This window comes from Oryctolagus cuniculus, chromosome 16, assembly GCF_051225735.1.
Source record: "Oryctolagus cuniculus isolate XC-2025 breed Fujian yellow rabbit chromosome 16, ASM5122573v1, whole genome shotgun sequence".
Taxonomy (NCBI): Eukaryota; Metazoa; Chordata; class Mammalia; order Lagomorpha; family Leporidae; genus Oryctolagus; species Oryctolagus cuniculus.
Genome location: NC_142882.1, coordinates 20,272,501 through 20,292,444, shown reverse-complemented (window position 1 = coordinate 20,292,444; position 19,944 = coordinate 20,272,501). Strand labels below are relative to the sequence as shown.

General features: G+C 70.2%; 4 protein-coding genes across 6 annotated transcripts in view; 2 read left to right on the top strand and 2 right to left on the bottom strand.

Annotated features, from left to right (window-relative positions):
• Nucleotides 1-1,342: 1,342 nt before the first annotated feature.
• On the bottom strand, nt 1,343-7,545 carry USHBP1 (USH1 protein network component harmonin binding protein 1). Of its 2 annotated transcripts, XM_070058949.2 has the most exons (13): nt 6,245-6,347; nt 5,804-5,859; nt 5,578-5,705; nt 4,918-5,257; nt 4,461-4,586; nt 4,197-4,333; nt 3,891-4,031; nt 3,659-3,814; nt 3,317-3,566; nt 2,866-3,090; nt 2,135-2,232; nt 1,839-1,961; nt 1,343-1,585 (listed from the first exon to the last, which is right to left on the bottom strand). In XM_070058949.2, the coding sequence occupies exons 2-13, from the start codon at nt 5,855-5,857 to the stop codon at nt 1,390-1,392; spliced, it is 1,974 nt and encodes a 657-aa protein (XP_069915050.2). In that variant the 5' UTR covers nt 5,858-5,859; nt 6,245-6,347; the 3' UTR covers nt 1,343-1,389. The 2 variants fall into 2 exon arrangements, with proteins under 2 accessions (XP_069915050.2, XP_069915049.2); XM_070058948.2 differs by lacking the exon at nt 5,804-5,859 and having other exon boundaries at nt 5,578-5,769; nt 6,245-7,545.
• A 16-nt stretch (nt 7,546-7,561) lies between these two features.
• BABAM1 (BRISC and BRCA1 A complex member 1) lies at nt 7,562-12,010 on the top strand. Of its 2 annotated transcripts, XM_070058954.2 has the most exons (9): nt 7,562-7,716; nt 7,818-8,160; nt 8,883-8,941; nt 9,116-9,236; nt 10,436-10,514; nt 10,807-10,831; nt 11,148-11,277; nt 11,379-11,465; nt 11,685-12,010. In XM_070058954.2, the coding sequence occupies exons 1-9, from the start codon at nt 7,595-7,597 to the stop codon at nt 11,868-11,870; spliced, it is 1,152 nt and encodes a 383-aa protein (XP_069915055.2). In that variant the 5' UTR covers nt 7,562-7,594; the 3' UTR covers nt 11,871-12,010. The 2 variants fall into 2 exon arrangements, with proteins under 2 accessions (XP_069915055.2, XP_089171942.1); XM_089315816.1 differs by lacking the exon at nt 7,818-8,160 and having other exon boundaries at nt 7,621-7,716.
• Nucleotides 12,011-12,192: 182 nt separating this feature from the next.
• ANKLE1 (ankyrin repeat and LEM domain containing 1) lies at nt 12,193-15,815 on the top strand. The gene is made up of 9 exons (XM_070058965.2): nt 12,193-12,492; nt 12,576-12,728; nt 13,055-13,160; nt 13,277-13,409; nt 13,514-14,062; nt 14,180-14,357; nt 14,548-14,707; nt 14,802-14,931; nt 15,114-15,815. The coding sequence occupies exons 1-9, from the start codon at nt 12,308-12,310 to the stop codon at nt 15,284-15,286; spliced, it is 1,767 nt and encodes a 588-aa protein (XP_069915066.2). The 5' UTR covers nt 12,193-12,307; the 3' UTR covers nt 15,287-15,815.
• Nucleotides 15,816-16,721: 906 nt separating this feature from the next.
• The window catches only part of ABHD8 (abhydrolase domain containing 8), a 6,822-nt gene continuing 3,599 nt past the window's right edge, over nt 16,722-19,944 (bottom strand). Inside the window, exons 3-5 of the mRNA XM_070058955.2 lie at nt 19,243-19,413; nt 18,165-18,381; nt 16,722-17,329 (exon numbers count right to left, since the gene is read on the bottom strand). Coding sequence (XP_069915056.1) covers nt 17,156-17,329; nt 18,165-18,381; nt 19,243-19,413 — 562 coding nt within the window. The 3' untranslated portion in view covers nt 16,722-17,155. The remainder of the gene's footprint in view (nt 17,330-18,164; nt 18,382-19,242; nt 19,414-19,944) is intronic.

Sequence of the window (19,944 nt, the reverse complement as noted above, 5' to 3'; positions counted from 1 at the left end):
TCACATGGCGCGGGTTCTTTCTCCCTTTCCATAAACCCTGCCGGGCGGGGGGCCTGAGTGGGCAGAGAGGACCCTTCGGCTCGTCGGCTCCTTGGGAATGGGGGGTACCGCGGGGTCCTAGGACCCTCGCCCGGACCTGCCAGGAGCCTTAGCAGGAAGCTCGAGCGCTGGGGTGGGGTGGCAGGGAAGGGGTCTAAAGAGGGGGGTAAGAAGGCGAGGTGGGAACGGAGGGGGACCTCCGGGCTGCTGCCCCGCCCCTGTGAGGCCCGGCTGGGGAGAGGGATGGCCCGAGGCGCGACCCCGCCCCCCTGACCCCTGCCCGCGACCCCGCGGTGACACTTGACCTTGCGGCGGCCGCGGACGGGCGGGACAAAGAGCTCCTGGCGCATCTGCAGCGGGGGACGCCCGTGGGAACGGCCAGACCCCGCGGCGACAGGCCGCCCCCGCCCCCGCCCGCAGGTGACCTTGGCTCCCTCCGCCCCGCCCCCGGGCAGCCTCGTGGGAGGGAGTGCAGACGCTGGGAGATGGACCAGGGCAAGAAGGGGGCGCTGCCTCAGTTTCCCACCTACGCTCAAAGCCGACGCGGGCGCAGAGTGAGCGCCCATCCCTGCGATCCAGGGCCCGGCTGCCCCTGACCTCAAGCCGGCCTGGCCCCTCCCACCGTGGAGAGGCCGCGGGCCCCCGCACCACCTGCACAGGTGCGGTCTGGGGCGCCCACCCCCCCAGGTAGGGGCCCACAACCTTCCTAATCCCTCCTGTCTAGGGTTACTAATCCCAGCCCCCTAGGGCCAGCCAGCCTGCTGCGGAGGGGCTGGGGGTGCGGCCTATGCAAATGACATGCTAATCAGTCGCCTGCAATTAACCTGGCAGGAACGCCTCCCGCTGCCCCCAACCTCCGCGGGAGATCTGGAAGCTCCCAGGCTGCCCAGGGCCCGGCAGGCCTGTGCCCCACCCCCTCCCCGGAAGGACACGCATCGAGAGTTCCAGACTTTTCTCTGATGCCTGCCCTCAGCCTCCACAAACCCTGATTCCTCTTCCAGCCGACCATCCACGCCTTGAACCTGAACCTGAACCCCAACCTTGGGGGCCTCCAGTTGTTCTGGATTGTTCCCTGGGAAGCAGATGGGCAGGGGACGAGTGTCCTGTCCCCAGGGGCCCGCCCTGGGTTTCTGGACAAAGAAAGGACTTGGGGACATCAGCTCGGGCTCTGCCACCTTCCCTGTCCCCTGGATTGATTGTTCCGGGTCCCGGGGGGGGGAGGGGGAGACCATGACCTTCACAGCCTGACCCCGGTGGCCCAGGCAACCGGTCCCCACCCATGAGGACACATGCACCCCAGGGCGACAAGTCACTCCAGGCCGGTTTATGACACGTGGCTGGGGGTGGAGCCTACAGCAAGGTCTCCCCAAGCTGGGGGGGAGGAGGCGGGCAGGGGCACCCGGGCTGTTCCAGCGCCCGGGCCGTGGCTTCCAGTGCTGCCAACTCCTCCGCCTGCCGGGCCTCCAGGATTGCCACCTGCTCCTCCAACTTGCGCCGCTGCTCCTCCTGCTTCCGGTGGGCGCCTCTGAACGCCAGGACCAGGGCACTGCAGGGTGTGGGTGGCTGAGCCGGGGAACAGCGCCCCACCCCAGAGAACAGCACCCCCACCCCACCCAGGGCTGCGGCGGGGGCGGGGCGGGGCGCCGCGGGGGCGGGGCTACGTCCTAGCTGGCTCCGGGCATCCTGCAGGAAAGGCGTGGCCTGCACTGCACCCGCTCACTATCTTCCAAGTGGGGGGAACGAGGCCCAGGGACACACCCGCGGTCAGCAGGGGTGGGCTGCGGGGGGCGGCGGCCCACCTGTGCGCCTTGCATAGATCGCTGTTCAGCTCGGCGCTCTGAGCCCGCCGGACGCGCCCCTTCTGAGCCACCTGCTCCAGCTCCCGCCACAGAGCCCGCAGCTGAGCGCGAAGATCCGCGGCCCTGGCGCGGGAGTGGAGACAGCGGGGCTCCGGCCGCGGCCCGACCCGGTCCTCCTCTCCGCTCCCCACGCCCCTGCGCGCAGGCGCACGCTGCCACACCACACACACACACACACACACACACACACACGTCCCCACCCCCGCCTCCTCCGCAGAACCCACCCAGGCACACACCTGGCGAGCGAAGCGGCCAGCTCCTGGGCTAACCTCTCCGGGTCCCACGCCCTGCCCACCTGGCCTCCCTCGGTGGCGTTGGGGACAGCAGGAGGACCCTGTAGGAGACAGAAGGGAGGGAGGTGACCTCTGTCTAGAAGTGCTCAGCCCAGCCTGGGCATAGAAGCTGGCCTGGGGGGGGGGCAGCCAGAGCCCCTCGCTTCCCAGAGCCCCCATTCTGCTAAGAGACCCTCAAGTCCCTGATAAGGGAGATAAGTCACAGGGCCGGGGTGGGGTGGGGTGCCGAATATTGCTCCTTTGAGGGCAACCCAGGAGGGCTTCCTGGAGACGGTGGACATTCCTGGTGGCAGCACCGGCTTGCAGGTGGGAGGGGTGATGCGAAGAGCCCCGTTTAGAAGCCTGGGGCAGGGGCGGTGTGGTGGCACCGCGGGGCGGGCTGCTGCCTGGGACAGCCGTGGCCGTATCAGAGTGTTGGTGGCGTCCCAGCTGATCTGCGTGCGCCCCAGCTCCCTGCGCATGCGCCCCCTGGGAGGCAGGGGCCCACGACTCCAGGGCTTGGGTCCTGCCGCCCACGTGGGAGACCCGGATGGAGCTCCCGGCTCCTGGCCCAGACCCGGCCTTTGCAGCCATGTGGGGAGTGAACCGGCAGATGGAAGACCTCTCTCCCTCTCTCTCTCTCATCCACTGAACCCCTAGGGGCCAAGGGCAGCGACCCCCGAAGGGCCGCTCACCTGGGGCCGCTCCTCCTCCTCCTCCTCGCTGCTGCCCGCCCCGCTGCTGTCCCCCGCGCCGCTGTGGGGCCCCGCGGCTCCCAGCTGCGCGCGCTCCCACTGTAGCTGCTCCAGCAGGAGTGCGTGGGCGGGGCCCTGGGCGCGCAGCGCCGCCTCCCGCAGCTCCAGGCCCCGCTTCTCCCGCCGCACCAGCTGCAGCTGCAACATCAGGTCCGCCAGGGTCTCCTGAGGGGTCGGGGAGGGGAAACTGAGGCTGGCGAGCACGTTTGGGAAAAACTGGATTGAGAGGTCTGTGAGTAACAAAACTCCTATTCATCCCTCAAAACCCCAGCTTCAATTCTCCCTCCAGGAAGCCCTTCCCAGCCCAGCAGAACCTTTCCCCCTCCCCATCCCAACCACACCTCTGTCGGTTCTGACCCCCCCCCCCCCAGGGACCACAGCCCCTGTGTACCCGTGTGGCCACCAGTTCCCTCTGTATCTCCATCTTCTCCAACCGCGGCAGGGCCGGGCCGGGCTGGGCTTCCAGCATGGCCTGCACCATGGCTTCTGCGTGGGGCATGGTGGGCGTGGGCTCCACGGTGGGGCCCGGCTCTGGGGGGGTCTTCACCAGAGCCTGGCGCTGCCGCAGACGCCGGGCATAGCCCTGCAGCAGGGCGGCCACTTCCTGCGGTGTGGGTTTATCCACACTGCTGCCCTCGGGGCTGCGGGAGGAGAGGAGGAGTGGGTGCCGCAGGCCATCACGGAGGCCAGCCCCGGGGAGCCCCAAGGCCCAGCGCGGTCCCCGGGCGCCTACCTTGGCTGTGCCTTCCGCGGTGCCGCGGCGTCTGCGCCGCCCTCCTCCTGTGCCAGCAGCCGCCACGCCTCCCTCTCAGTGGCCTCCAAGTCCCGCGCTCCGGAGCTGGCCTCGTGCAGGGCCAGGAGAGCCGCGCACACGGCCTCACGGTGCTCACTGCGGGACGGGGGTCCTGAGCGCCCTCCCACGCCGTGGCTCGCGGCCCCTCCCCCGCGGGGACCTCTCCCCTGACCTGTCCTGCAGCGCCAGCCGCAGGGCTGTAGCCTCGGCTTCCCGCTGGCTCAGCCGCATGCTGAGGCTCTCACACCGGCCCTTGCGCCCTTGCAGCACGGCCAGTAGCAGCCGGTTGAAGCATTTGAGCTTCTCGATGTTTCTGTCTCGGGGTGGGGGAGGGAGAGGGAAAACGAGGGGACTCTTTGGAGGGGGGGAGCAGCCAGGGGCCAGTTTCCACCCCGCTCCTACCCCGTTTAGACGCCCATCCCCGGGGCGGCAGGACAGCGGCCGGTGCCCTTAAAAGCTCAGCAGTGGTGGCGCTCACCCGCGGAGCTGTTCCATCTGGGCCTCCAGGATCTGCATCTCGGGGGCCAGGGGTCGCGAGGGGAGAGAGCCCAGGATGTGCACACTGGAGTCACTCCGGATGCGCCGGAGCAGCGGGTGAGCCAGGGAGAGGGAGTCCTGCAGGGAGGACGTGTGCCCTGAGCCAGCCAGATGGCCACCGAGAACCCAGGGCCATGCAACCCCCCAGAGCCAGGATCCGGGTCTCCCCTGCCTGGATGCTGCGGGTTGCGCCTCTCGCACTCACCTGACCCCCCCAGGGCTCCCCATCCGCCCCAGAACTGCTAGAACCACTCCCTGAGCCTCCAGCGTGGCTGTGGGTGCGCGGAGACAGGGGCTCCAGCCTCATCAGAGCATCCTGTAGCTCCTGGACCTGCGAGGGGTGAGGACAATGCCGGGTTGGCCGCGGGTGGGGGAGGGGAGGTTTCAGGCTTGGGGGCTCCACCCACGCACCAGCCATGCCCAAAGCCACTTCTGGGGTGGTGAGGAGAGCCCCAAATCTCCAGGGCCCCGCCCTCTCCTCTAAGGACACGGGCCAAGCGCCTGCCCCTGCGTTCTGGTCTTTATTCCGCTGTCGCCTTCACGGAGGCTGTGAGGGACCCGCGTCTGATGGGCGCCCTAGGCCAGGGCTCCCTAGAGGTTTGTCGAATGACTAACGGAGCGCGTGCGTCCCGCGCTGCACTTGCCTCCGCGGCCCCGCTCACCTCTCTCTGCAGCGTCTCCTTGTCGGCCTCGAGGGCCCGCAGGGCGGCCCGCGTGTGGCCCAGCTCGTCCTCGCGGCTCTGCAGGGCCAGCCGCAGCCAGGCGTTCTTCTCGGCCAGCCGCGCCGCCTCCCGCGCGCCGCCCCCGGCCCCTTCCTGCTCTGCGGAGGGGCCCGGGCCCCCAGCGCCTGCGCCCTCTGCCGGCCGGCGGCGCCAGGCGGCTGCAGCCGCCTCCAGGGAGCTCAGAGCGCGTTGCAGGCTCTGAAACACACTGAGGTCCGCCGGCCCCGCAGGTGCATCTGCCGCGGGCGCTGAAGCCGCTCCGTCGGCCTCCTGGGCCGTCCTGCGAACACCAAGGCCAGGCTTGGGGGCGGGGGGAGCTGGTGTCCCCCCCACTCCCAGGTGACACTGCGAGGGGACTTGGGTGGGGGCTGGGGACGCAGAGGGAGGAAGGAGCCGAAGTTTGCAAGGTGGTTGGGCAAGTGGAAGGCCTGGAGGCGAGACGTAGAAGGTCTAGAAACAGGGGGCCGGTACCCAGGGGGCCTGGGTGATGCAGGACGCTCGAACTCGGAGGGCTGCTCTCTCTGGCAGGTGCGTGGGCGGCAGAGTGACAGGAGCCCACGGGTGGGGAGCACAGCCGCGCCCGGGCTCAGCGGCGCTTACCTGCCGGCCAGGTGCGGCCCAGCCGCCGCCCACCTGCCGCTTTCCCGCGGGGCCGCAGCCCGGGGCTTAGCGTTGCCCCCGGCCACTTCTGCTTCCTCCGAGCTCTCGGCCACCGGGTCCAGTTCGCCCTGGCGAGGAGCCGCAGGGCCCGGCTGTGAACCAGGGAGCGCCCGGCCCTGGGGTTCCACGGAGCTGGGGGGCAGCGGGGACAGGAGGGGACACTTACGGGCGGGGCTTGCCTCCCTCGCCGGCTGCGCGGTCTCGTGGCCCGGGAACTCATTGCTGTACGGTGGAACGAGACACAGCCCCCTGACATGCCCTCCCCGCCCAGCCCCCGGAAACCTAGCCGGCCCCCACCTTGCCTCCATCATGCTGAGCGAATCGCAGCCCCCTTCTCTCTTGTATGCACTGCCCCCCCTCACCGGGAGAGCTCTGCAGGGAGCCATGTTGGTTTGGTCCACTTGAATGCCTCCCTCGATGGGCAGCTCACTACCCCTCAACTCTGCCCCACAACTCCTCTTCTCGGCTGTCTTTATTCTGCACATGCCCCTCCCTCAGCTCCCGGGCATGGGGTGGGGGCCCTTGGGGGTCCCGTCCTGCTCGCCAGGGTCCCCCCCTCCCCGCCAAACCCAACTCTCTGGGGCTCAGCCCCAGCTGCTCCCTCTACCTGGATCGGAGCCCCGGGTCCCTGGACACTGTCGGGGTCACTCTGGCCACTGCCCGCGGCTCGGGCCTGGCCCGGGAGGGGCCGGGAGGCAGGAAGCGCCGTTCCCTGGTCACCTGACTTGGAACTGTAGCATTTCCTCTCCCAGGACAATGGCTTCCTGCAGCCCCGCGCAGTCCACGCCCACCGCCTGCCCACTGCCCACTGCCCACCTGCGGATTGTACCCCCGCGGCGCCTCTCTTAGACCCTGACAGACTTGGGCTGGGTCATTTGCACCAGGCACTGTTCCTATTTCTTTATCTCTAAAATGCAGATAAATATGACAACTTTTTTCTTTAATTTTATTTGAGAGGGAGAGAGAGAGAGAGAGGGGAGACTCCATTTGTTGGTTCACCCCCTCTCCACCCCAAATGACTGCAATGGCCAAAGCCAGGAGCCAGGAGCTCCATCCGGGTCTCCCACGTGGATGGCAGGGACCCAGGCGCCTGAACTATCACTGCTGCCTCTCAGGGCGCGCGTGCACAGGGAGCTGGAGCCAGAAACCAAGGCATCTTAACCGCAATGCCGGGCCACACCCAGATGCCAGGAGCCCCATCAGGGTCTCTCCCAGGGGTGACAAGTCCCAAGATCTGCTGCCTCCCGGGCGCATTAGCGCGAAGCTAGGTTGTAAGTGGAGCAGCTGGGACTCGAACCGGGATGGGGGTGTCCCATGTGGCGGCTCAAACCCTGCACCTGCTCCCCGGCGCCCGGCTCTGGCCGTCAGGGACAGCGACCCTGCCATTCCCGTCCCTGGCCCCGGAGCCAGGCCTCCACCCCTGGAGCCTCCCCAGGGACCCGGAGGGAGGTAGGGAGCCGGACCCTGCAGCGGGGCTCCCGGGCAGGGGTGTGGGCCGCGGCGTCTTAAACCCCGGACCGCACCCGCGCCTGCCCTGCAGTCCCCGGGCACCTGTCATTTATGCAAATATATGTAAATAGGAGCCGAATTAAGCAATGGGGAAGGGCTTGGGGGGAGGCCACGCCCACCTCTCTCTGGGAAGGCCCGCCCCACTTTGAGAGCTCCGCCAATCCCACCTCTTCTTTCAAATCCCGCCCAACTCCATTGCAGGCTGGGTGTTTTCCATGCCCGCGCTGGGTCCTCGCCTACAGTAGAAGCACTGGCCAATGCCATCTGCTTCGACCTAAAACAGCCTCTCACTGCAGCCAATCACGATTCACACTTCTCCCTCCCTCCACCCAATCACATCTCAGGTCCCGCCCTCCTGCCCAGCCCACTTCCTGATCACATTCCAAACCCCACCCCCTGGAGCAAGCCCAGCCTATCAGCTTCCGAGTCCTCTTCCGCTGCGGGCGACATGCGGCTCGCTGAACTACATTTCCCAGCAGGCATCGGGGCAGCGCAGGGCAACTTCCGTCTGGGAAGATGGCGGCTTCCTGGCGACTCGGCGGCTGATTTGGAGCGGGTGTTTAGGCTAAGGTGAGGAGAAGTCGGACGGTGAGAGCGTGCGCAGGCACTGCAGCCGGAGACCGGCTGCCCGGCGCGGTCCTGCAGCCTCGGCGTGTTTGACTCCCCTCTAGGGAGGACCCGGCGTCGCCCGGCTTTCCGAGAGCCATGGAGGTGGCCGAGCCGCACAGCCCCACCGAGGAGGAGGAGGAGGAGGAGGAGGAAGAGGAGGAGGAGGAGGAGGGGCAGGCGGCCGACCCCCGGCCCCGGACGCGCTCCAACCCCGAGGGCGCCGAGGACCGGGCTCTCGGGGCGCAGGCGAGCGTGGGCAGCCGCAGCGAGGGCGAGGGCGAGGCGGCCAGCGCCGAGGACGGCGCCGCCCACGCCGCCGGGGCCGGCCCGAAGCCGTGGCAGGTGCCGCCGCCGGCCCCGGAGCTGCAGATCCGCACGCCGCGGGTCAACTGCCCTGAGAGGGTGGTAGGTGCCGGCCGGGGCGGGCCGCGCGGGTGCGGGGCGGGGCTGGGGCGGTGGCGTGGACCGCCAGCGCCCCCTGGCGGCCGGGGGTGAGCTGCGCGGGGCTGGGGCGGGGCCGGTCCGCGGGTGCCCCCTGGCGGCCGGAGCGAGCTGCGCGGGGCTGGGGCGGGGGCGTGGACAGCCAGCGCCCCCTGGCGGCCGGGCGAGCTGCGTGGGGCGGGGGCGGGGGCCGCCATCGACCCCTGTCGGCCGGAGCGAGCTGCGCGGGGCTGGGGTGGGGGCGTGGACAGCCAGCGCCCCCTGGCGGCCGGGCGAGCTGCGCGGGGCTGGGGCGGGGGCGTGGACCCGCCGGGCTGTGCGTGCAGCCTCGCCCCTCTAGAGGCCTTTTCCCCGTCGCGGGGTCTCGGTGGGCTTTGGAAAGGTTTATGCATTTGGAAAGCAGCGTGGGAGCTGGCACTGTGGCCGAGCAGCGGGTAAAGCCCCAGCCTGCGGCGTCGGCGTGCCGTTGGGGTGCGGGTTCGAGTCCCAGCTGCACCACTTCCGGTCCCGCTCCCTCTTCACCTGCTCCTGGCGTCCCGATCCGACCTCCTGGGGTTCATTTATTCAGTCAGCAACCTGGGTCCCAGGCCGCTGCCCTTGTGCCATGGCCGTGGCCTTGTTCCGTGCGGGGCTCGGCGGGGATGGGGGTGGGCGCCCCGGCCCCTCACTGCCCGCCCCGCCCCCAGATCATCTGTCTGGACCTGGCCGAGGAGATGGCGCTGCCGAACTTGGAGTCGTTCAACGGGTGAGGCCGGGGTGGGGCCTCTGTGTGGGCGGGGCGGGCGGTGGTCGCTGAGAGACCCCCAGACACCGCTCCGGCCGAGGGGCGCAGGGTCAGCAGGCCCCGCCGCCTCCTCCCCCGGGGCGGCCTCCTGGGCTGCGTGGGAGCCGGGAGCTCAGCCCCCGCCCGTGCCCCCAGCTCCAAGACGAACGCCCTGAACGTGTCCCAGAAGATGATCGAGATGTTCGTGCGCACCAAGCACAAGATCGACAAGAGGCACGAGTTCGCGCTCGTCGTGGTCAACGACGACACGGCCTGGGTGCGGGGCGGGGCCTGATGAGAGGGCGGGGCCAGCCACCTGGGGGCGGGGCGAGGGGCGGGGCCGGGTGGGAGTCCCTGGGTGAGGAACTGGGCAGGAGGCTCTGTGGGGGCGGGGCCTGGTGCCTGGGCCAGGGTGGGAGTCCCTGGGCGAGGAACTGGGCAGGAGGCTCTGTGGGGGCAGGGCCTGGTGCCTGGGGGCGGGACGAGGGGCGGGGCCTGGTGCCTGGGGCGGGGCCGGGGTGGGAGTCCCTGGGTGAGGAACTGGGCGGGAGGCTCTGTGGGGGCAGGGCCTGGCACCTGGGGGCGGGGCCAGGGGCGGGGCCAGGGTGGGAGTCCCTGGGTGAGGAACTGGGCGGGAGGCTCTGTGTGGGCGGGGCCTGGTGCCTGGGCCAGGGTGGGAGTCCCTGGGTGGGAGACTCCATGGGGCGGGGCCTGGCGCCTGGGGGTGGGGCCAGGGTGGGAGGAACTGGGCAGGAGGCTCTGTGGGGGCGGGGCTAGGGGCGGGGGCCTGGTGCTTGGGGGCGGTGCCGGGGTGGGAGTCCCTGGGTGAGGAACTGGGCGGGAGGCTCTGTGGCGGTGAGGCCAGGGGCGGGGCTGGGCGCTTGGGGGCAGGGCCAGGTGGGAGTCCCTGGGCGAGGAACTGGGCAGGAGGCTCTGTGGGGGCGGGGCCTGGTGCCTGGGGGCGGGATGAGGGGTGGGGTCTGGTGCCTGGGGCGGGGCCGGGGTGGGAGGAACTGGGCAGGAGGCTCTGTGGGGGCGGGGCCTGGTGCCTGGGGGCGGGACGAGGGGCGGGGCCTGGTGCCTGGGGCGGGGCCGGGGTGGGAGTCCCTGGGTGAGGAACTGGGCGGGAGGCTCTGTGGGGGCAGGGCCTGGCACCTGGGGGCGGGGCCAGGGGCGGGGCTGGGTGGGAGTCCCTGGGCGAGGAACTGGGCTGGAGGCTCTGTGGGGGGTGGGGCTGGGGGCGGGGCCGGGGCAGGAGGCTCTGGGTGAGGGGCTGGGGCGGGGCCTGGGTGGGAGAGGCTGGGTGGGGGCCGCCCCTGGGTGCCTGGGTGCAGGGCCTGGGTGGGAGAGTTGGACGTGGCCAGGCGTGGGGCGGGGCCGGGACAGGAGGCACTGGGTGAGGGTCAGGGCCAGGGGCCTGGGTGGGAGAGGTTGGGTGGGGCCGGGGCAGGGTGTCTGAGCCCCGCTCCCCCGCAGCTGTCCGGCCTGACCTCCGACCCCCGCGAGCTGTGCAGCTGCCTGTACGACCTGGAGGCGGCGCCCTGCTCCACCTTCAGTATCCTCCCCCACGGCCGGGGCTGGGGGTGTGGGCGCGCGGGCAGGGCGGGGGGGGGGCCAAAATGCACCTGCTGGGCGCACACTGAGCGCAGAGCCAGGCACACAGTCGGCGCTCAGTCCGTGGCCGAGTGACGCCACCCGGCCCAGAGCCCCGTGGGGCAGGGCAGGGCGCGAGGCCAAGGCCAGGGGAGCCTCAGGGCGCGTGGTGCCGCGAGCTGGGGCGCTGCGGGAATTCGGGGTCCCCGGGCGCCCCGCTCTGCCCTCGGCCTCCTCCTTAGCGGCACCTGCAGACCTGGACGCGCTCTTCAGCCTCATGTGAGTGCCCGCGGGAGCCCCGCCCCAGCCTCGCCCCGCAGCTGCGCAGTGGCTTCCCCTCCTGTGTGAAAGCCGGGGGCGGGCCTGGGGCTGGCGCGTCCCTAGCCCGTCCCTAGTCTCTGTGAGGTGCCCTGCCTTGTCCTGTTCACGGCCCAGACCAGAGGCCGTTCCTGGGCGGTGGCCGACCCTGGTGGGGTCTGGTGCCTCCTGGAGCAGCACGGGACACTCAGGACCCCGGGGAGGGGGGACAGCAGAGGGGGAGGCCCGCGGTGGGGGGACAGCAGCGGAGCCCCGGCCCAGCCCCCCGCCCGTGCAGCCAGCAGAAGACGGAGCTGCCGGTCACGGAGAACGTGCAGACCATCCCGCCGCCGTACGTGGTGCGCGCCATCCTGGTGTACAGCCGGCCGCCGCGCCAGCCGCAGTTCGCGCTGTCGGAGCCCATGAAGGTGGGGGGGGGGGGGCGGGCCGGGGCGGGGGGGGGGGCGGGGGTCTTCCCGCGCGGGGTCTCGGCGCCTGAGGCCGCGGCGGCGCCTCTGCTTCCCCGCAGAAGATGTTCCAGTGCCCGTATTTCTTCTTCGACGTCGTCTACATCCACAACGGCGCGGACGAGAAGGCCGAGGAGCCCAGCTGGCAGGTGGGCGGGCGGGGCCTCCCAGTCCTGCCTCCCTCTGCGCTGCGGAACACCGGGAGCTGAGGCGAGCTCCTACTCACCTGTCAATACCCAAATCGAGAGTCCCCCCACTCCCCGGAGTCCCAAGAGCCGCGCGGAGCCCGGCTATGTTGCCCGGGCATTGCCGGCGGTCCCCTCCTCCGGGAAGCCCTGCGGGCCTGACACGCCGCGCCCCGCCCCTAGGACATGTTCGCCTTCATGGGCAGCCTGGACACCAAGGGCACCAGCTACAAGTACGAGGTGGCGCTGGCCGGGCCGGCCCTGGAGCTGCACAACTGCATGGCCAAGCTGCTGGCGCACCCCCTGCAGCGGCCCTGCCAGAGCCACGCCTCCTACAGCCTGCTGGAGGAGGAGGAGGCGGCCGTCTGACGCGCGCCCGGGGTTCCCAGGAGCACCCCGAAACCGGTCCCGCCCCGCCGCCATGCCCCGCCTATCCCGGATGGAGCTCCCCGTGTGTGCCTTTGTTGTTATTTTTTCTGGTCTTTAAAATAAAAGCGGGAATCCCTCAATCCACGTGGCTTCTGTTCTCGGGGGCCCCCACCGCCCGGAGCAGCCCCCCGCTTCTCCCTGGACGCGCAGCCTCAGGCTGTGTGCCCGGCTCCCGGACTGCAACAGTCCGTCCACACCGGGTGCAATACAGCGGCGAGGCGCGTATCGGGGGCGCCAGGGTCGGGCTCCACCCTCCACCGCAGGGCGCGCCCGCCTTTCCCCTTTGGGAGCCGCGCCCGGCGGGAGGCTCCCCGGACTCGTCCTTGTCGGCGGCCCCAGCCCCTGGCCGCGCGGGCCCCGCAGCCCCCCGCACGCCGATGCGGCGCCGGCCCCCGGCACTGGGGACCCCGCGCCCTCTGGGGCCCGGGGGCGGGGCGGCGCCTGCGCACGAGGCCGACGCGGGAAGCTCGCGATCGGCGGCGCTGGGGCTCGGCCCGGGCATGGGCGCGGCGGCCGGGCTGGCGCGGCGGCTGCGGGACGCGCTGCGGGAGGAGGAGCCGCGGTGAGGGCGGGCCCGGGGCGGCGGCGGGGCCGGGGGGCTGGGGCTGGGGGCGGAGTCTTCCCTGACCCCCGCCTCGCCCGCAGCGCCGTGGAGGAGTTGCTGCTCTGTGGCGCCGACCCCAACTTGGTTCTCTCCGACGGCGCGGCCGCCCTGCACCTGGCGGCCGGCGCCCGACACCCGCGCGGCCTGCGCTGCCTCGGGGTCCTGCTGGGACGAGGCGGGGACCCCAATGTCCGGTGAGGCGGGGCCCGGGCCCGGCCCAGATTCTGCAGAGGCGGGGGCTTGGGGATCTAGGGCCGGTCGCACCGCTGCCCGAGGGCGGAGGCTGGAGCGGGGTGGTCTTGGGTGGTGACGGGTGGGGGAAGGCCGCCTTGTGTCCCGTCCTGACCGCCCAGGGTGCGTGTTCCCGCCCAGGGCGCTGGCCCCGGCGCGAGCGCGGATCCCCAGGACCGAGAAGCAGGATCGGAGATGGGGTCCCTGCCGCGGGGGGCGGAGTCTGCAGTGGCCCCACCCCCACCTCGACCCCCCCCATCCCCATCCCGCGCTGCCGCCCCCTCCCCAGGTCGGCCGAGGCGCTCACGCCGCTGCACGTGGCCGCCGCCTGGGGCTGTCGCCACGGCCTGGAGCTGCTGCTGAGCCGAGGAGCCGACCCCGAGCTGCGCGACCAGGTTGGGGGATCCTGCCGCAGGGGGAGCCCGGGCGGGGGAGGCAGGGGGAGCGGGCAGAGGTGTGTGTTTGGGGGGAAACGTGTCCACAGCGCCCCCTGCTGTCCGCCCCGCTGCAGGACGGGCTCCGGCCGCTGGACCTGGCCGTGCAGCAGGGACACTCGGACTGCGCGCGCCTGCTGCGGGAGCTCCGCCCCCAGCCCCGCCCCCGCGGCGAGGCCGAGCCCCGGGAGCCCCGGGCGGAGCCGGCCAGTGAGTAGGCTTCACCCGGAGCGGCGGCTCTGCCTCCGTTTCTCCTCTGGTTCCTATTGCGTCCGCACCCGGCTGTGCCTCTGACCCCGACCCTCCTCCCGCAGGTGCCTCGGGACTTCGCGCCCTCCAGACGCCGCCGGGCGGTGCTGCCAGCGGGGGGAACACGGGCCCGGGCTCCCCCGGCCTGCGCAGGGCCCTCCAGGTGTCAGACCCCGAGGGGCGCTCAGGATCCCCCCCGGGGAGCGGGGACTCCTGTTCTGATGCCTCCTTCGTCACCGCGGTGGAGGCCGCCCCAGACCCCTCCCCCTGGGTGGGGCCGCCGCTCCCCGCCCCAAGTCCCCCAGGGCCACCCCGGGACATCTTTGCAGACGGGGACGCGGGACTGTGCGCCCCTATGCGGGCCTTGGCTCTCTCCTCTCTCGCCTGCTCGCCCCTGCCGCCCGGAGCCCCGGAGCGCCCCCGCCCACCAGGCGATCAGGCGTCCATGGACAGCGCCACGGCCGCCCTCTGGCTGACCGAGGACGAGGCGAGCACCACGGGTGGCGCGGACCCCGTGCCCGCCGCCTCCGACCCGGAGCAGCTGCGGACCCCCGAGCGTCCCCGCCCCACCGCGCCTGGCCTACCTCGGCCGCGGGAGGCGCACGCTGTTCCGGGTTAGTCCCTGCCGTGCGTCCAGAAGCTTCCAGAAACCCCCGCCAGCCCCTGGTCCTCTTTTAGCTCTGCCCGCCTGCACCCGCCTCTCCCTGACTCAGTTTCCCCTGCCCTCCCAGGCCCCGCCTTTCCAGGGCGCAGCCCGGAACTGGCCGAGGCCCTGCGCACAGGGCGCATCCCCGACGCCCGGGCGGACGAAGACGCCCTCATCCGGCAGTTTGAGCGGCCCGACCCCGCCAGCAGGTGGCGGGAGGGGGTCCTCAAGTCCAGCTTCACGTACCTGCTGCTGGACCCCAGGTAGTCCCCGCGGGAGAGGGCCGGATGCCGAGGTTGGCATCCGCCTGCTGTGTGTCCTCAGCGCCCTCTCTGGTCATCCGCTTCTTTGCCCAAAATCAGCCGTTGGTTTCTCCTTGGTGCCCTGCTTGTCCTGCGCGGCTTTAAGGGGGGCTGTCTTTTTTGGGGGGGTCACTTCTCTGTCCCCCTCCAGGGAGACTCAGGACCTGCCAGCCCGAGCGGCCTCGCTGACCCCAGCCCAGCGCCTCCGGGTCTTTGTCCGGGCCGTCTTCTACGTGGGCAAGGGGACCCGAGCCCGGCCCAATGCCCACCTCTGGGAGGCCCTCGGCCACCGTGGGCGGCCAGGAAGGCAGGTGCGAGGGGCAGGGGCGGCGGGCGCAGAGCAGGTACAGGGGGAGGGGGAGCAGGGCGGGGCTGGCCCTGACCCCTGCCCGGCCTGACCCCCAGGCCTGCCCCAAGGTGCGCCACATCTTGGACATCTGGGCCAGTGGCCGAGGCGTGGTCTCCCTGCACTGCTTCCAGCACGTGGTCGCCGTGGAGGCATATACTCGGGAGGCGTGTCTTGTGGATGCCCTAGGTGGGTGCCGTGTGTGTGGGGGGGTCAGATGATGGGCATTTGATCCATCAATCCCATCACCCCTTCCCTCTCAGAATTGTTCGTTTGTTCGCCGAGCAATTATTGAGCACCAACTGTATAAGCAAATATGCATAGATTGTGCTCCATGGGTTTACCCTAACCCCGCCCCCTGATCTCTCCAGGGATCCAGACGCTGACCAACCAGAAACAAGGGCACTGCTACGGCGTGGTGGCCGGCTGGCCGGCAGCCCGGCGCCGGCGCTTGGGGGTGCACCTGCTGCACCGCGCCCTGCTCGTCTTCCTGGCTGAGGGCCAGCGAGAGCTGAGGCCCCAGGACATCCAGGCCCGAGGCTGAGTGACACAAAGGGAGCGGGGTGTCTGCAGCACTGGGGAGACCCCAGCTGCGGCTTCGGAGGGGGGGGGTGTGCGAGTGCGAGTGTGAGTGTGCGTGTGCACACCGGGGCCGATCCCGGCTCGGGCTGCTCTCACAGGGGCCGCCGGGACCGCTGGAGAGGCAGTGAGCTCCCCCGTGCGGGGCCGACACCGGGTGCTTTTTGGACGTGGGCTCTGTGTGTGTGTGGCTGGAGCCCACTTTGATCTGTGACACAGGGGGCTGGGCCCGGGGGAAACTTCCAGATCTGCCCAGTTCAGGCCAGTAAGCTTTCTCAGGGACAGCGGGAATGCCTACCTCGAGGGGTCACTGCGGCCACTCTGTTAAAGCTGAGTGGCTCAGAACCAGGGAGTGGACCCCAGGTGCATATCAGGGTGGGGTGGGGGGAGAGGCCAGCCCTGCCCCTCTGAACCTGCTTCCACTGGAGGCGGAATTAGCAACCCTCACCACCCATTATCGTTTTCAAATTATGTGTGCCAAAAAAGAAAAAAAAAAAAAAAAAAACCCTGGAGAGAGCTGTGATCTTATTGGCTACGGGACCTGCCTATCACCACGGCCTAGCGAGCCAGGTCGCGCAGGGGGCGGGCTGTCACTTGGGTTCTACCCACGTCGGAAGCCTGCGCCGCGGCGCCCCCTGGCGGCCGCAGGGCTGAATGGCTGGTGGTTGTGCCACTGAGCTGGGTTTCCTGCTGTGTTAGGGTGGCCTCGCAGACAGCAAATTTGATAAAATGAAAATGATGACAGCAACATGCCGGGGTCCCTCCGGATGCACAAACAGGGAAAGAGTCAAGATGCCCCCAGAAGACTCAGAGCGATGGCATTTATCTAAGCCGGGGTCTCCCAGCCTCAGCGCTCACGACCCGGGACTGGCTCTGTCCTGGGTGTCGTTGTAGGCTCCGTGTCTCTGGCCGCCACCCCCGCCCCAGATGCCAGCAGCAGTCTCCTCCCTCAGTCGTGGCAATCAAAGGTGTCCCCAGGGTCGGGGGGGACTTGGGACACCGGCATCCCATAGCCGAGGGCCTGGTTCAGTCCCAGCTCCTCTGCTTCCCGCCCAGAGGACACTAATGATTTCTGGGATGCAGGAGCTGGGTCTTGGCCATTCCCCTAGGAGACCCGGATGGAGCTCCAGGCTCCCGGCTTCAGCCTGGCCCAGCCCCGGCCATTGTGGCCATTCGGGGAGTGAACCAGTGGATGGAAGACCTCTCTCTCTTTCATTTTGCCTTTCAAATAAATACTTAAAAAAAAAAAAGTTACAGGATACACTGGGGATGGAGGGGGGAACACAGAGGGCCAGCCGCCCCACCCCGTCTTCTCAAGGTCAACCGCTAGGGGGCGCACCAGCCCAAGCTGCAGGTGGGAGAATCGCTCTCCTTCCCCAGCGCATGTGCGGAGACTCCAATTGTCGCTTCTTTTTATTGAGTTACAAGTTGAGATGTGCAGGTTTGGTGGCGCTAGCCCCTCCCCCATCCCGCCCGCCCCCCCCCCCAGCGCCGAGGAATGGGGGTTGGAGAGGTTCTCAGGCAATGGGCCCCCCCGCGAGGGTCCCGGGGTCAAGCATGGCCGACACGGAGGACAGAGCCGGGTGTGAGGGCCTGCCGCGGCCTTGGCGTGTGTGGGGAAGGGGTCTCCTGTACAAGGTCGCCATCCTCTGTGCGCGCGCACAAGCAGAGAGCGCGGAGGGTGCACCTGCTGGCTCGGACGCCCCGCCCCGCCGGCCTGGGGGCGTCTCCCTGGCCTGACCACGCCCCCCGCACTGCTGACCGCACGCCGGCCGCGCGGCCCGGCTCTCTCGGGCCGTTCTGTTCCTAGGCTGAGCCCCGCCGGCCCCGGCGGCTACTTCTTCTCGTCGTCCGGCGGCGGGGGCAGGGGCTCGGGCAGCGCCCTGGGCGAGGGCTCGGGCTCCCAGAGCAGAAACTCGTGCAGCAGCGTGTTGACCGTGTCTGGGCATTCCAGCATCACCATGTGGCTACCCTCGTCAATGAACTTCAGGAAGGCCAAGAGCAGGATCTGCGGGCGCGCGGGGGTGGGCACGGGCTCGGACGGCGGCCCAGGCCCCTCCCGCCAGCCGCCCTCAGCCCCCCGGGGACGCTGGGAGCCCACCCCGGTTAACATCCGTTCCGCATTTATTGAGCGCCTACAGTATGCGCGGAGGAAGACGTCTCAGCCTCGGCACGGCTGGCCTCTGGGCCTACGCGGCCCTTGGCGCTGGGGGCTCAGCAGTGGCAGCACCTGGACAGTCCGGGCTGCTTTGGGGCACCTGGGGCTCCATCTTGGGAAAGTACCGTCTCCCCCGTCTCCCCTCCCCCTCGCCGCCTCCCAGAGACTCTGGCCCGGAACTCTGACCTAATGATAAGGTTGTAACAGCAGCGCCCCTGGCCTCCACCCCCGGGGTGGGGGTGACCATCGCCCCCCCCCCGCCCGCAGACACTGCTGCGTCTGGGGGCGGAGTCGCCCCTGCCCAGGCCCCCAAGACCGTGTATGGGGCCTCTCAAGATCCCCCGGAATCACAGAGCCAACTGCCAGGTCCCAGCTGTGAACCTGCCCAGGAGGGAGAGGTAACTCCTGCCCAGGACAGCGCTGGGGGCCGCCTGTGACTCTAGACCGACCTGATGCTCCGGAGAGCGGCACCTAGAGGCCACGCCCAGCCTAGCAGGCCAGGCCCACCCAGATAGGCCACGCCCAAGCTGAACTGCTTGCAGAATCCACGGCCACCATGCAGGCCACACCCTGCCCCCCCCCCCGCTATGCGCAGGCCACGTCCAGTGTAGCCACGCCCACCAGGTAGGCCACACCCCCCGCTATGCGCAGGTCACGCCCCCCGCGCCCGTCGCGCCCCGCCTACCTCGGCCATGCGCTGGTCCTCCTCCACCGGCACGAACTTGTCGTGCATGCCGTGGACGAGCAGCACGGGCACGGTGAGCTCGGCGTGGTAGACCTCGTCGCCCTCGGGCCAGTACTGGCCGCTCATCATGGCGCGCAGCACGAAGGAAGACACGTGGAAGGCGTTGCCCTCCTTCAGCAGCTGCTTCTCCTTGGCGCCTTGGCGGGCGAAGCCGGCCCTGGGGAGAGGGCGCCTCTGGAGCCCCGTCCGCCCCGGCGGCCAGCCCCGCCCCTCCCAGGGCGCCCACCAATCACTGAGGAAGCCCAGGCCCCACCCCTAGGGTGCCCACCAATCACTGAGGACGCTCCCAGCTTCGCCCCCAGGGCTCCCACTGCTCACTGAGGACTTCCCGGCCCCGCCCCTAGGGCGCCTGTCACTCACCATAGGAAGCCCAGGCCCCCCGCCCCTCAAAACCCCGCCCTAGCCCACCCCCAGAGCTCCACCAATCACTGAGGACGCTCCCAGCCCTGCCCGCAGGGCTCCCACCAATCACTGAGGACGCCCTCTGCCCCACCCCCAGTCTGCCCACCAAGGGAGTCCACGCTCACGGAGGAAGCCCAGGCCCCACCCCTAGGGTGCCCACCAATCACTGAGGAGGCTCCCGGCTCCGCTCCCAGGGCTCCCACCAATCACTGAGGACTTCCTGGCCCACCCCAAGGGGCCCGCCACTCACTAGAGGAAGCCCCAGGCCAGACGTCAGCCCCGCCCCCACAGCTCCCACCAATCACTGAGGACGCTCCCTGCCTGCCCCCAGGTCTCCCACCAATCACTGAAGACGCTCCCGGCCCTGCCCCCAGGGCTCCCACCAATCACTGAGGACGCTCCCTGCCCGCCCCGGGCCCACGCTCACTTGAGGAAGCCCCAGGCCAGACGTCAGCCCCGCCACCAGACCCCGCCCCCACGGCTCCCACCAATCACTGAGGACGCTCCCGTCGCGCCCCCAGGGCTCCCACCAATCACTGAGGACACTCCCTGCCTGCCCCCAGGGCTCCCACCAATCACTGAGGACGCTCCCGGCCCGCCCCGGGCCCACGCTCACTTGAGGAAGCTCCAGGCCAGGCAGGGCGACAGGCAGCGCAGGACGCAGGTGGGCATGTTGAAGATGGAGCAGATGCTGGGCTCCAGCGCTGTGGGGCCGCCGCCGTTGATCATGACCACCTTGTGCACCAGGTCCGGGTACTCGTGCGCCAGGAATGTGCAGAAGGAGACGCTGCCGGGCGGCCGCGGTCAGCAACGGCCTGGGCGCCCTGCTCCCCCCACCCCCGCCGCCCCAGCGCGATCGGATTAGGCCCTGAGGCTGGGAGCTGAGGGTGGCTTACGGGAGCCGTGAGGCTGGGAGCTGAGGGTGGCTTGCGGGAGCCCTGAGGCTGGGAGCTGAGGGTGGCTTACGGGAGCCGTGAGGCTGGGAGCTGAGGGTGGCATCCTAAGCCAACCTAAGCATCATTTTATTTCGATTTCTATTAATACTCAATTAAATGAGAGAGAGAGAAGGGCCTCCCGTCGGCTGGGTCTCTCCCTAAATGCACACAGCAGCCAGGGCTGGGCCAGGCCGAAGCCAGGAGCCAGGAGCGCCATCCGGGACTTGGAGCCGCCGGGCACGCAGCGGCAGAAGCCCCCCCCCCCCGCCCCCGCTCCCGGACAGTGGAGCCAGGCTGCACCCGCGGCGGCACCGTGGGGTCCCCAGGGTGGAAGGCGCTGCGGAAGCCAGCCGAAACCGCCTGTGGCTGCCTGGAGGCGGGGA